The following is a 14,373-nucleotide window of genomic DNA, read 5'->3' as shown; positions in this document are numbered from 1 at the left end:
ACTCATGGTGTGTGGCTGGCGTTGAGTGAATAAGTGCCGGGAGGCGCCGCTGCCGTGTGTGTCTGTCAGTGTGTGTGGTGTAGGATTGAGCCTGAGTGCCGACGGCGCCGCCGCCGTGCCTGTCAGCAGTGTCTGTCAGTGGTTACGCGGCGTGTGTGATTGGCGGCCGGCCGAACTCGTGTCGCCTCCGTGTCTGAGCGGTGCGATCAATAATCGCGCCGCCGCCGCCGCCGCCGCTCTCGGCCTTCCTCCGCCGTCAGCTGTCACCGAGCGGCGTCCTCGTCACCGAGCGGCGTCCTCGTCACCGAGCGGCGTCCTCGTCACAGAGGAGTGTCCTCGTCACGGAGGAGTGTCCTCCAGTCCGGTCCGGCCGGGAGGCAGGGCGCCCATCCGCCCCCGATGATCGCCCACCGACCCGGTTGATCGAACGCACAGAACCGGAAGGCGGAAACACACCTACCCTGGCGGTCACACTCGGTCGGAGGCGGCTATATGTATTACGCGCTCTGGCCTGGGAGAGGGCACGGGCTGGTTGACCACGGCTGACTCGGCGGCGCACCACCTTCACCTTAGTCGTGGGACCCGCCTGCGGGGGCAGATTGTGTTCCGTCGGGGGGGGGAGGGGGGTGCCTCCTCGGTGGTGCAGCCGAGTCGTGTGCAAAAGCCGTCGTCAGAAGCCGGAGGGGTGACCACGCTCGGTTGATTGTTGCGTGACGCGGGGCTTATTGGACAGGACAACTGGCGGGCAGGCGCTACCTGCGATCTCTATGACGCTACTTACCAACGGACCGGACTGAACGGATCAGTTTGTCCGTAACTCGCAGCTGCAGGGTGGTTTGTGCGCAGTGGATGGCCGTATCATCATTGCTTATCACAATGTTGGCGAGTCCGGATGTCCCGACTGATGTCCCGTCTTCATCACCGCGGGGGCGCGCGGCACGCACGGCGCAGAGGCCAGTTCGCTTGACGTGTTCGTCAGTTGTTCACAATTTTGCTCGTGTGGTAAAAGCCAAAGACCCATGCCAGCGTTTCTGAGGTTGTGACATGTTCCTTTTAATTTATTTTAACCTCGAAATTAAAGCATAATTTCAGCGTACTTCAACATTCGTTTGAATAATCGCATACGGGATAAAGTAACCCGTAAGTTCTGATGCAACGCGAACTCCACTATCTCTGGATCTAAGAGTGGCATATCAGCACAGGTGACTAAGTGGCAACTGTATATTACAGGCAGTGCGATTATTTTTACGCAGCTCCAAATGCCCACCATGGGTCGCGACCATGGCTGTTACACCTCCCTTGCAGTTCTGCGGCGCGGTGGGGCGCGCATGACGCTGTAACAGGGTGGAATACCTACGCTATAACAACAGTAATGAACTACCTCATATTAGCAGAGGTTAGGGACGATCTTTTGACAGGACTCGTTGGGTATTTCGCACCCTCTGTCAGCTAGTTTCGCGGTTTAGTGGCAAGATAAGACGGTGGTATCACCTGGTGATGGGCTGTTCGGGTGCCGCCGCAGTGTTATTCTGTGGGAAATATTACATGAGGTCAGCTTGGACCGCACAGTGAGGCGTCCTTTCAACCGCGTCAAATGTCGGATCTTCTCTCCAGACTGATAGATGGAGCCACTGCTGAGCCTTTAGCATAATGATAGTCTGCACTCCACTCTCCTCTAAGGCAAGTGCGTACTTCCCAGGCCATCTCCGTCTTTAGGGTACCTCGTTGGGACTTAACCATTTTAAGCTCATTGACTACGTACTTGTCGGTCACTGTAGCCGATCCGAGCGATTTGACCGTTACTGTTCCTTTGGTGAAAGAGCATATTGGGTGTTGGAATGTATTTTACCATAAAATGCAACTGATCTGACGCCGAGGTGTATATTCCGACCTCTGCTAATCTGACGCTCTGACCCCTCTGACCCCAACTGGCCTCGCTGACCCGCTGACCCCTACTGACCCCTACTGACCCTCACTGACCCGCTGACCTCCCATTACTGACCTTCTGACCTCCGTCGCTGACCTGCTGACCCCTATTGACGTGCAGGAGGAGCTGGAGAAGCGACCGCGGGTGGTCAACATGACCCTGACCTCTGACCCCCTGACTGACCCGCTGACCCCGTATGACCTACAGGAGGAGCTGGAGGAACGGCCACGCGTGGTCAACATGGTGCACACGCTGGCCAACTACAACGCCATCATCCCGTCGGCCACGGACCACGACCAGAAGCCGGTGCGGCCGCAGAACAAGCTCGGTGAGTGGAAGGGGGTGTCGGCGGCCGTCCCCTCGGGCCGGGAGGGGGAGGGGGCGTGTCAAATGGTCTGCCGCTGACCGCATAGCTGCTAGAGTAGTTAGAGTAACAACCAATACTTGTAGAACCAGTTGTCGCATCGAGAGGCCACCGTTCAGAAGTTGAGAAGTCAAGTAAACGACCCCACCTAAAGTGGAAGGGTTGACATTCGTGTAAGCGTCATATGTTCTGTGAAATATCGTAGCTTACAACTACTTACAAAACTCTTCCCCATGCGCTCATAGCGCAAGTTGTGAAGCATTGATCTACAAGCATACGTGTAATCAATGCTTTGCCGTTGGATAGGCATCAATATCTATGGCCGCTGCAGTACCGAAAATTGCCAATCAATCAGTCTTAAACTCAGTCCACTACACGACTAAAGCATCTGCATTGATTGTGCAGGTAGTCTGGAAATGATGGTCCGTCTTTGACATGACTTGGCAATATGTCGTTATAAATTGCCTCCCAAATAACTTGCATGGTACATACATAAATTTATAATTGCTGAATGGGCAGCCATATGAAGGCATGCCATGTGCAAGGTAGGCTTTATTGATGGGCTTTGGTCTCCTTGGGATTTAATGTAAATTTGTATGCGCTAAATGTGCGCTCAAACTGTAATGTCATTGGGACATACGAGTTTGTGTTATTTTGACGTACTCTAGGCACCGAACTTACATTTGTCGAGCTAGATTTCTTATATTGTATTTTCAGATACGTCTCAGACGTCGATTTGTATTTCTCTTAAAGAAGATGCGCCTTTCTTGATTAGTGATATTACTTTTGATGACGGTGCTTCGATCCCTTATGTATTCGTTCTTTTTTATTTTCGCCAAGGTCATCTTGTCGTTTACATGATTCGTTTTCATTGAATGGCCTTATCTTACCCAGCGTGCTCACTAGGAAAGCCATACAATATCGTTTGGAGTCGGTATAAACTCTTTGTTTAGATTGATGACCTAATTCGGAGTCATGGGAGGAGCGCCCTTGGGTAACGATGACGACTCCATAAAGTTTAATGGTTCAATTTCGAACTGCATTTGGAGGTGCTTGGTGCAGACAGTGAGGGGAGCGCAAAACTCCGCAGCGGCGAGCGTGGACTCATCTGGCTCTCGCGGAGCCAGTCGAGTCGCATTGAATGGCGACCTCATCACTGTTACTCTGGGTGAGTAGGGTAAAGCACTGAGGTGCAGAAACGGTCGGCAAACGTCGCTACTGTAAGAAAGCAAAAGGAGCACGGCTTCTTTGACAGATCCACAGTAATTATGATAACCTAGCTATGATGTCAGCACTACTGAGGCAGAACCGAGCGAACCGCCACACCGCCGGCGCTATGACCGAGCTCTGCCATCGCAGGCGCCGGAAACACTAATTGGGAGGGGGAATCAGATCCCGACACGAGCTGTCCGCTCACCAACGAGCAGGGTACGCAGTGTCTCTTATGAATGGAGTGGAGGTGGATCCTGCTTAGATAGGCACTAGTTAGGTACGCTGCAATTTTGATATTTCTAGTATAGCCATCTATCATTTGCCCGCCTGTGCCGTTGATACTCATTTTCTTACCTGTTTCTTAAAATTTATGCTTTGTTTTATTTTAGGTATGACATTTCTCAAAAACAGCAACGCTCGCTCTATGATTCCGTTTGCATTAGTATCATATGGACCACAAGGAAAATAATCAGACCGTCGGTGAATGAATTGTGCTCCAGACGTAGAAATGTTTTCTTCATTGTTTTCTTGGAAAGTGTTATTGCGTCGCAGTAGTTCTCTAAAGATTGAGAACCTTGGGATGCGAGAAATGAGAAAGTAGACACGCGCTGGAACACTCGTTGAGTATCATGTTTTGCGGTGGCCAGCGTGATCCTCTTGACACAATTAAATTGATTGGAAACTATTAAGTGGAGGTAACATTAAGTAAAAACACTCTGAGTGTCCGAAGCTGGACGGTGGGGCTGTTTCCGCCTGTCGGCTGCAGTCGATTCCAGCTGTCACACGGGTATGGCGGCTGACAGGGCGGTCAATGCGGCTGTGTGGCAGTGACGGCCGGCCGGCGCGGCCAGTCTCGTTTCACGGCTCTGCCGTCTGTGACAGCCGGTGGTGCGGGGAGGCAGGTCGGCTCTGCCGTCTGTGACAGCCGGTGGTGCGGGGAGGCAGGTGGCCGGGGTGGTCGGGTCGGGCGGCAGCGCCGACTGATGGATGAACCGGCCGCCGACCGCCGCGCCGCCAAAGAAGACGTCCGTGACCGCCGCTAAAGCAGACACCCGTGGCCACCGCTGAATGAGACACCCGTGAGCTCCGTTAAAGGAGACATCCCTGGCCACCGCTAAATGAGATACCCGTGGTCACCGCTGAAGGAGACACCCGTGACCTCCGCTAAAGGAGCCGTCCCTGGCCGCCACTGAAGGAGACGCCCGTGACCGTCATTATAGAAGACGTGCCTCCCGCTGACCGCTACTAACGAAGACACCCGTGACCGCCGCCAAGGAGATATCCGTGAAATGGGTCACCGGACTGGCACCAGTTCCGAGGCGGTGTTGGTAGGGAGGGGGGGGGGCAGTTTAGCGAGCACCGCTGCAGCCTGGTCGGACAGCGCTGTCCTGTGCCACCGGCGCCGGTCCGGTCCGCGGGGAGCGATTTGTCGGCGCCGAGTATCCGCCGCCACCTGAGCCCTGCCGCGCCCCTGGGAGCCCACACCACGCCGCCAGCCCGGCTGGGGCACTGTTGCCGCTGATTTAGCGCCCGATTTGTGATAGGCACGGCTATAGTTTTAATGCATAAAATCATAATTGGGCTTCCTACAACCATTCAATATCTTCTGATTTTCATATCCTTCAAGCCATTTTCTTTAACTTTATTTTTGTGTAATCTACGACCGGAACGCTTGCCCTACATTTGAACCAGCTGATGGTCGTTGCAAGATGTAAGAATATCCGCCCCTTTGATGTTTTTCTTCAACGCGCTTGTTTATTTTTAGTGCGACTGACAATTCTGCCCGGATGCAAACCACCAGGTCTGTCCCTGGGCATTTCTATCGTGGCTGCTGTGTTTAGCTGGTCGCGTTTATCCAAGAGCGCTGTTAGGGCAGTCTCCAGTGGGCTATCAACTGATGTCTAAGTCACGGAAAGTCGCGACACGGCATTTGCAAGAGAGGGAGACACGACTGTCCGTGACAGTGAAGTGGTGTGGCTGTCCTGGCACCGCCACTCCTCCGGACGCCGTGAGGACCCGCAGGGCCAGAGCTGTTTCTGTCTGTGCGTGGAAAGACTGGCAGGACTCAGCGTCACAGTCCAGCACGGCAGGCAGTTGAGCCTTTTGGTATGGAGGTGCATTCATCCCGTTCCCCGCCCGATTCCTCAAACAATTACCCCATGTTCGCACTGCAGCGGAGTCGGTCGCCGATGCGCCTGGGCGCAGTTACGCCCGGGCCCGGCGGCGCAGTATCCGTTCAGGCGGCCGCGCGGGCCACGCGGCGCAGTATCCGTTCAGGCGGCCGCGCGGGCCAGGCGGCACAGTATCCATTCAGGCGCCGTTTACCAGCGCCATCTGTCGAGGGCGGAATGAAGCTGCTGCGGCGCGCTTGTAGGCTACGTTGCGAGGGTTTCATCAAAGTTGAGCTCGCTATTTGTCACAGTATTCACTTTCAGGCTTCCAGAGACATTGTTGTTTGGAGCAGTGAACTTTGGTAGGCTGACTGCCGTCCAACAGAGAGCTATCTCCCGTTTTGGTAGTTAATACAGACTATCATCAATCGTTATCTAGTAATGGATGTTTTTACACCGAATTCCGAAGACGACTTGGATTAGTTTTCGAGATTTGATTGGAATACATTTAATACGCATGCGAGATCCATTTACCATTCAAATGTTAAACAATTTGCAGCTTTTAATTGGAAATAACCTAACACACACAAAAAAGCATTGATTTGTCTAATTATGTCGGGATATATACCCATCAGTTGCTGATTATTTAAGGACATATTTGTGTTATGAGGTTATCGGTGGCCGATAACCTCATAACACAAATACCCATCAGTCACTCATGTTAGTCATGCTGTTATTTGTAAGTCAGCGTGGTTTCATCTTTACTCGACCAATTGGTTCTGTATACTGAGACAGGCTAGCCCGTGTGCCGCTCTGCGCCACCATGCCGTTGCTCTATGTACCGGCCTCACTGTAGCCTGCCCAGTGCCGCTCAGCGGGCGCTGCGCGGTACCGATGGGCGCCAATAGGGACCGGGCGGCGGCGGCGGCGTCCGGACCGGATCAACACGCACGGCCGACGCCCGGACGTGATCGTCCTCTAACGGCGGTCTAGCTCCCAACCGCGTGGCCTGCCCCCCCCCCCCCCCCGACCCGCAGCTAAAACTGGCGGCGGTGACCTCCAGCAGCGTGGCGGCGTCCTTTGTCCCCGCCGCCCAGGATGTCCCGAGCTGTTTTAATTGCGATGCTGCTAAATCCCCTACGTCTCACTGAAAAGCTGGCTTTCTCAGACATACAGAATTGTTCTTCATTAGCATGAAGAAATGCTTTTCCAGAGCAAAGGCGCTGTTGTATATTCTCTGCCAAGATTTGTGTCTCACTTTTTAGCTGGAGGCGTCAGTACAAAAACACTGGAAAGTGAGCCGAAGGCATTCGTTAAATTTACTTATTTACCGTCCTTATGCGTCTTGGGACCACATGGATCTTCAAGTTCTAGTAGCAAAAGGATATTGTTGTCACAGATGCTAGCACGATTTTCGAGATCGATGCGTCTTTTTATATTATCAGGCGAATTAGTCAGAAACGTAGTCAGGCCCTTAGTAACAACGCTCGTACAACCTGCTCCTGCCTGCTCGTTTAACATTCGAGACTGTGCTCGTGCCGTTAATAACTGAGGACCGTCCCGTTACTGAGGCTCGTACTGCTACCAGCGCAGGATTATGACATTCCTATCTGACGACTGACCCGTTGCCAACTGTAGTTCGCGCCGTTACCGATTTAGACTCTCGTCTCCCACAATAGACCGTGCTGACGCGTCACTGCGGCTGTTTTTTTTTTCGTTGCAGGGACGATGCTGGGCGTGTTCCTGCCCTGCATCCAGAACATCTTCGGTGTCATCCTGTTCATCCGCCTGACCTGGATCGTGGGCACGGCCGGCGCCCTCGAGGCCTTCATGGTGGTCCTCATGTGCTGCTGCGTGGTGAGTTCACCCGCGCCGCTTTGCGAGCTTCTGCAGATAAAATTCACTGTGTCGAGCTTTCAGTATGTTGTGGCGTGTGTTCTGTGGCTGATGCTCTCCGCTGTCGCTGGTAAGTATACGGCTACACGAGACTGTTTCTGTGTCCTCCATATGTTTTTCTTTTGTCAGTTCGTTTTAGGTACGTGTTTGTTTCTGTGTTTGTTATTTTATTCAAGTTACTACAAGATGCCGAATTAAATAGAACAGTTGTCCTCCATTTTCCTTTCTTGATATTCTTCTCAATATCACATCATGAAGTTCACATTTCACTTCGGTTGGCTTGAATGATCTGTAAAGAACGTCTTATGAAATTTACATACCCTTATTATTGCATGTGTGCTAAGTGGAGTTTCAACGCATTTTTTATTTACTGGGCGTCCGTTTATGAGTGATGTTGTTTAGCGTTGGCGTTAATAGCCGCTCATCGTCGGCGGAATGCCGTTAGCGCCCCGGCAACAGGGCCGCCCACTCGGCTAAGTACATTAGTGGCGCGTGCTGTTACCTGTTCGGCGCTGGACCGGCCGTCCGGACTGCTGATGGAGGCCGTTTTTGTCGCGGCGCGCAGGAGTGGACCGGGGGAGAGTCCGCCGTCCACCTTCCGGTGGTGGGTGACGGCAGCGTGCGCTCAGTAGCTGCCACCCCGCTCATTAGGGCCGCTGGTAATCGGCGCGGTGGTTAGCGCTTCAGCAAGTCGGTGTCTGAACGGCTCAGATGGACTGCTACTGACTCTGACATTCCCCGCGCCAATGCGTGGTGTCTTTTTCCCACACCATATGGCGGAGTCTGCTACCTCGACAGGGACATGTTGATAACGTCAACATCCTGTGAATCGGTATGCCGGATCTGTTTCCCACTGACGTGGTGGGTCAGACCCCAGTGACATGGCGCCCCCCCCCCCCCCGGTCCGTCTCCCACTGACGCGGCGCCCCCCCCCCCCCCGTCCCGCGCCGCCGGTCTGATGGTGATGAAGCGCCGCCGCGACGGTAGCTGACTCGTCTCCCGGTCATTTATCGTCATCTAGCCAGCGGGCTGTTTTTCAGTGTCGCCGCCGGCTGGCTGCAGCCGAAATGTTCCGCCGACCGGCGAGGTGAACTCGTTAGTCGGCTAATGGAGGCGTTCCACAGCATTTAACTCCGCCCGGCGGCCAGATTTGTGCAGAGGCCGTTTCTCTTCTTGCTGCTCCAGTTTAGGTGTGCCGGTCCCATTTTTTACCAGCTCAATGGACCCCGCTTTGTGATAAGGTCTGAGAGCCGGTGTCGGGTCTTTTACGGAAACGAGCGAGAAAAAAGTAATGAAACAGTCCTTGGAAAGTGTTAGGACGTTTGATGCCACTCAGTCCGCTCTGCAGCTGATGAAGCTGTCCGCTGTTTATTATGAAATAACAATCCTGTGATGGCTGTGCTGTTAAATGTATAAAACTTCGCAAACACGGTTATGCACTCTCCATTTTAAAAAAGGAATGGTATGGATACTTGCTGCTGGTGTAGAATGGGTTTCCTGTTGCCAAGGCTATGTGAATTCGGTGGCATTTGTTACCTGTGATTGTGTATCGCAATAAATCCGACCTAAGTCCCAACAGTAAACTCGCAGCACAATTCCAATCGTGCAAAGTCTGCTCTGAGCTCGGCGAGCTGAAGTTTGGACAGCGTGAATCTAACCTGAGCCAATGCTGGTCCGCTGCCGTCTCAGCGGTCCTCTTATCTGCACCCATTCCAATCGGGAAATGAAAGGTCGCGGACCTGGATGTGCCGCACAGACTGTGTTAGACATTAAGTCATGCTGCACCGTGGCCGAGCCTTGCAGCGCCGTAGAGCGTTTGCATTGTTGCAGCCGTTCCCTGTGGTGGGGGGTGTCACTCGCCACTCGTTCTGTGTGGTGTGGTGTGATGTATGACGATAGATCGAGAGTGGACAGCTCAACCCCCGTGAGCAGTGCCCGGCGCACCAAAACAGCGAGAACCGGGCACACGGGCTCAGTGAGGAAGGCGCGGGCTGAGCCCAGCTCACCGTTCGGAGGGCGCGCGGTTCACCGAGGGATATCTGGCATATCCTGATGTTATGGATATCACGGAGTGCTGCTGGATATCCTACATAAGATCGGTATGCGCGTAAATCAAGCGGATATTCCAAGACTACCATCCGGTCATAATAAGGTTGTTCAACCTACGGTTATAACGCGCCACCGAAAGCACATATAACGTTTTAATGGACCATGTGTACAGATCGATTCGTATCCATTAGTGGTACCCCAGATAGGGAAACGCTCCGTCAAGCATCATTTAGCTATTCATGACATCATTTGATTCTTTGATTATTTGTCCTCCCGTCGAGGACAGAATGTAAGTGATGTTCTGTCGTTGATGTCGTGGCTGGAGTGGTCTGGTGTCCTTTGTCCGGAATCTGTGTGGAGTGCTGTCTCAGCCCGTCCGCGCCCGGCGCGCTGTTTGTCCGTCCTTCTGTGTGGAGTGGTGTCTCAGCCCGTCCGCGCCCGGCGCGCTGTTTGTCCGTCCTTCTGTGTGGAGTGGTGTCTCAGCCCGTCCGCGCCCGGCGCGCTGTTTGTCCGTGCTTCTGTGTGGAGTGGTGTCTCAGCCCGTCCGCGCCCGGCGCGCTGTTTGTCCGTCCTTCTGTGTGGAGTGGTGTCTCAGCCCGTCCGCGCCCGGCGCGCTGTTTGTCCGTCCTGTGTGGAGTGGTGTCTTAGCCCGTCCGCGCTGTGTTTGTCCGTCCTTCTGTGTAGACTTTGGAGTGGTGTCGCTGCGCTAAGCCTTCCGCCGGTCACAGCGGTGCCGGATGCACTGTCTTTGGACGGGCCATGGTGCCGTACGCTCTGTGTTTGGACGCAGCTCGGCGCCGCACGCTCTGTGTTTGGACGGCCTCGGTGCCGGCGCGGTGGCCACCGGGAGCCGGTGTTTGCCCGAGCCAAAGTAATCATGGCCACCGGCGGCCGTTCGGCCATTAAGCCGACCACGGCGCGCCGGCCGCGCTGTCCCAAAGGCTGCGCTGTCTCAAGTGTGTATGGTCTGAATGAACCATTGTCTACAGTGCCGTGCTGTCTTAGTGTCGTTTATTGACTCGTTGGTTATTTTGCCTTATTGGCCGAATGGACATGCGGTTTCTGGCTAAACTGTCTCACTGATCGTAGTATTCCAACGGTTTGTCGTCTAAGTAGCAAGGTACTTGTCGCAGTAGATGTTGGCATAGCGTCGGTGGTTGTTTTGTGTCAGTTAAGATCAGTGATCACTGATCATGTAGTCTGATGTGTTGTGCTGTGTCATTGATTTTGTCTTCCTGACCGCCACTGTTGGAGCCACGGCCTTTCGGGGTGGGTATAAGGGTTGCTGTTATCCATCCGGACATGCACACTGCACAGTCCACTAGTCCAGGTGCAGATTGACGTGCAAACACAAACAGTGTATGCCAACGTAAATCAGCTGTATCGGAGCCACCGACCGGACCCCGCTCCGACTGTTCTGTGTTTCCCTAACCTGTCGACATTTGTAAGGTCAGCCGGTGTGCAGTGCTCGGTTACTGGCCAGCCGGCCTGTTCATCTGCCCTGTTGACCCCGCTGTTGTTCCGCCCGTTCCGACACAGACCAACCACCCCGTCCCTGTCTGTTTCAGACGATGCTCACGTCGATCTCAATGTCTGCGATCGCCACGAACGGCGTGGTGCCCGGTGGCGGCTCGTACTTTATGATCTCGCGCGCGCTGGGACCCGAGTTCGGCGGCGCTGTCGGCATCCTCTTCTACCTGGGCACGACGTTCGCCTCGGCCATGTACATCATCGGCGCCATCGAGATCCTGCTGGTGAGTGGACCAACGCCTGCCGGACGGACGGGCGGTCCTGCTGTAGGGGATAAGTCATAGCATGTCGGTCTGATGTGTGTGGTCCCGGTCTACTGGGAGCTATATGTAACATCTGATCCACTGAGGGCTACCTGCGGTCCCCGGTCGTCTGAGCTCTGTTTGTGATTTCGGGTCTGATGCCTGTTTCACCTGGTCTGCTGGGAGCTGTCTATGTTTTCCAGTCTGATATCTCTGGTCCCCGGTCTACTGTTGGCTGTCTATGGTCCCCGGTGTGATCCCAGTAGCCGCCGTCCGTCCCGTTACTTCTCTTGTGCAGGTGGCCTCAGCTGGTGTCTCACCCTGTAATTTGTCTCCGTCTGCGGCCGGCGGTGAAACCTCGGCGCCGAAATCGATGGGCTGCTGCGCGTGTGAGGTCTTCCCAGAACACGCCCTAGCTCGGAGCGTCTCCGTCTGACGGCTGTTACACCGAGCGCCGCGCCACTAATGCATGGGAGGTGTACGGGCTACTGTGAGCAGCACACGACGGAACACCCGCCGCCCGGCCTGGTGTCACCCTGTCACCTCAGTAGCTGTCGGACCCGACTGAACTACATTGGACATCCCGCTCCGTTTCCTGTGTGAAAACAGTTGCGTGGCGCTCTGCCGCGGCGGCCGGCCGCCGGCTGTTTTTGGCGATGGTCGGGGAGAGCGGCTGCGGGCTGTGTTTTTGGCGATGGCCGGGAGAGCTGCGGCCGGCTGAAGGCTGTGTTCGGCGATGGCCGGGGAGCTGCGGCCGGCTGTCATCTATGCTCTGTCACACCGGGCCGACGCCGGGCCGAGTGTTTTCAGTGCGCTCTATTTGTAGCAGGCTATCAAAGACAGGTTATGTAATGCAACGCAACATTGGCGGATCAAACAGTGCTGCTGTATTTCCTTTTTTATATTTTCACTTTATCACTTCATTACACAATGTCGCTTGCCAATAGTGCTGGGCATCTAGGCCCCTCTTCCCGTCCCTTGGGACACGGCGCCTGGTCAGACGGTCCCTCCCTGGCTCCCTCCGTCCCTCTCTCTGGACACAGCGCCCTGCCAAATGTCCCCTCCCAGACCCTTTCCGCCCCTCTCCGTATAATTAGCGTCTGTCTGCCGCCCCGGCCCGACGGTCCGCCGACCAGACTGAGGTTGCACGGTCTGTCTGTAGTAGCGTTACACCACAAACCGCCGTCCCCGGGAGCTAATTCGGTGAGTAACTCTGCCGACTGGCAGGTGGTTCGCTTAGTTAGCAACTTTTAATTATATTATTTTTGGACGGGTGGCGCGGACAGGTCTACAGCAGCCAATTAAAAACTAACGGCCCTGACGAGGGATGGTAGCCATTGAAAACCCTTGGAACTGGGACAGGTTAATGAGGCGTAAAAGAGCGCGAGATAACTCACATGCTTCATAATTCCGACAACTTCTCTTATCTTTAGTTTTGAATTTCGGGAGCATCGCTCTGCGGATGATGCCCTTTTCAGACGAAGAAGAGTTCCAGACAGTGCCACTTCACATTATTTTCTTATGTGGTAATGTGTCCCACGAAATGTTGTTCGTGCTGGTAAATATTTTTCGGCCTGTTTGATAGTAACACTTGGCCATGGTTATATATTTACATTTGGTTCTTTGGAGACGGAGTATGTGCTGTTAGGCGGAGCGCATTTGACAGAAGTGGCGTCATTCAAAGTCATTCGCCCAGTCGTCAGAGCAATGTCGCTCAAATGGGTGCTGCCAATGGGCTATTTCGTCTAATTCAGCGCCGCTCGCGAGAACTGCCTAAGTAATCAGACATATTGTTCTCAAACCCTCCACAATCGAAATGGCAGTGCGCTTAACACGGCTCCACGGCTGGTCCTCACGGTCCAATATCCCACGCCGTCCCCTGGTCTATCCCCATGGTCCGACCCCCACGGCCCGTCCCCGCCCCGCCCCCACGGTTTGTTCCATGTCCCTCTGACGTTCCCTCTCCGTTTCAGCTGTACATAGAGCCGCGGATCGCCATCAGTGACATCTCAAACGAGTCGAGCAAGTTCGACAACTTCCGGCTCTACGGTACCGTCCTGCTCTTCTGCATGGCCACCATCGTGTTCTTCGGCGTCAAGTTCGTCAACATCTTCGCCACGCTGGCGCTGGTCTGCGTGCTGGGCAGCATCGCCTCCGTCTACGTGGGCATCTTCGTCAACGCCGGCGGCTCGGACGCGCTCATGTGAGTGACGGTGCTGGGGGTCCGGACTGCCGTGTACTGCTGTGGCAGGGAAGGGGAAGGGTGACATAAGCGGCCAATGACAGTGCATTCCTTTATTATGAAATGTAATTAATTTACACCGAAGCATTTTTCGCAGTGTTCGATTTTTGTGGTGGATTGTAAAGCAGCATAACTTGATTTCTTTATTAAATTTTATGCTGTGTCGGGCGATGGATGCTGATGGGCACTAAGCAGAAGTACCTAACATATTGGAAGCAGTCATTTATTATAGCCACGTACTTTGCGCGATCTGGTCAGCCAGCTTTTACGGCAGGTAATAGTAATATTGTTAACGGTTGTGAACGGAAGGGGTCCAACTTGGCTGCGAACAGGAAGGGTCCAACTCAGCGGTGAACGGGAGGGGCTCAACTTGGCTGTAAACAGTGAACAGCAGGGATGCAATGCATGATCGGGCGGGGCCCGTCCCAGATCGCTCTTGATTGTCTAACTTAGTAAATCATTTCTAACAGCCATCGGTTTACTATGTTGCTGCCAGTATATGCTCACCCAAATTAATTGCATTTCGATTTTAGATGACATGCCTTCGCCATTTATAGGCTTGGCGATCCATATCTCGTTTAGCTGTGCTCAGTATCGATGCTGGGCCGATTTGAACTTGCCGCAGCGCCAGCGGTTGCCCATGATCCAGTTGTCGTTAGTCGGGTCGTATTCGGCCTAACGCGTTGAATAATCTGGGCCAGTCGACGGTGCGCTCTCCATTGTTGATGGGTCCGGCGGCTCACTGTCGCTGCGGTCGATGGACAGGAGCCGGGGACCTAGAGGGATACCCACCCCTCTCC

The 14,373-nt window shown here is 54.1% G+C and overlaps 1 protein-coding gene across 1 annotated transcript in view; it reads left to right on the top strand.

Moving 5' to 3' along the window:
- Positions 1-14,373, top strand: part of LOC122385700 (solute carrier family 12 member 4-like) — an 89,292-nt gene that overhangs the window by 31,724 nt on the left and 43,195 nt on the right. Inside the window, 4 exon segments of the mRNA XM_043374147.1 lie at positions 2,135-2,255; positions 7,338-7,471; positions 11,128-11,313; positions 13,305-13,534. Coding sequence (XP_043230082.1) covers positions 2,135-2,255; positions 7,338-7,471; positions 11,128-11,313; positions 13,305-13,534 — 671 coding nt within the window.

This window comes from Amphibalanus amphitrite, unplaced genomic scaffold, assembly GCF_019059575.1.
Source record: "Amphibalanus amphitrite isolate SeventyFive unplaced genomic scaffold, NRLGWU_Aamphi_draft 000228F_arrow, whole genome shotgun sequence".
Lineage (NCBI taxonomy): Eukaryota > Metazoa > Arthropoda > Thecostraca > Balanomorpha > Balanidae > Amphibalanus > Amphibalanus amphitrite.
Note: the sequence above shows the minus strand (reverse complement) of the source record. Positions and strands in the feature narration are given on the sequence as shown.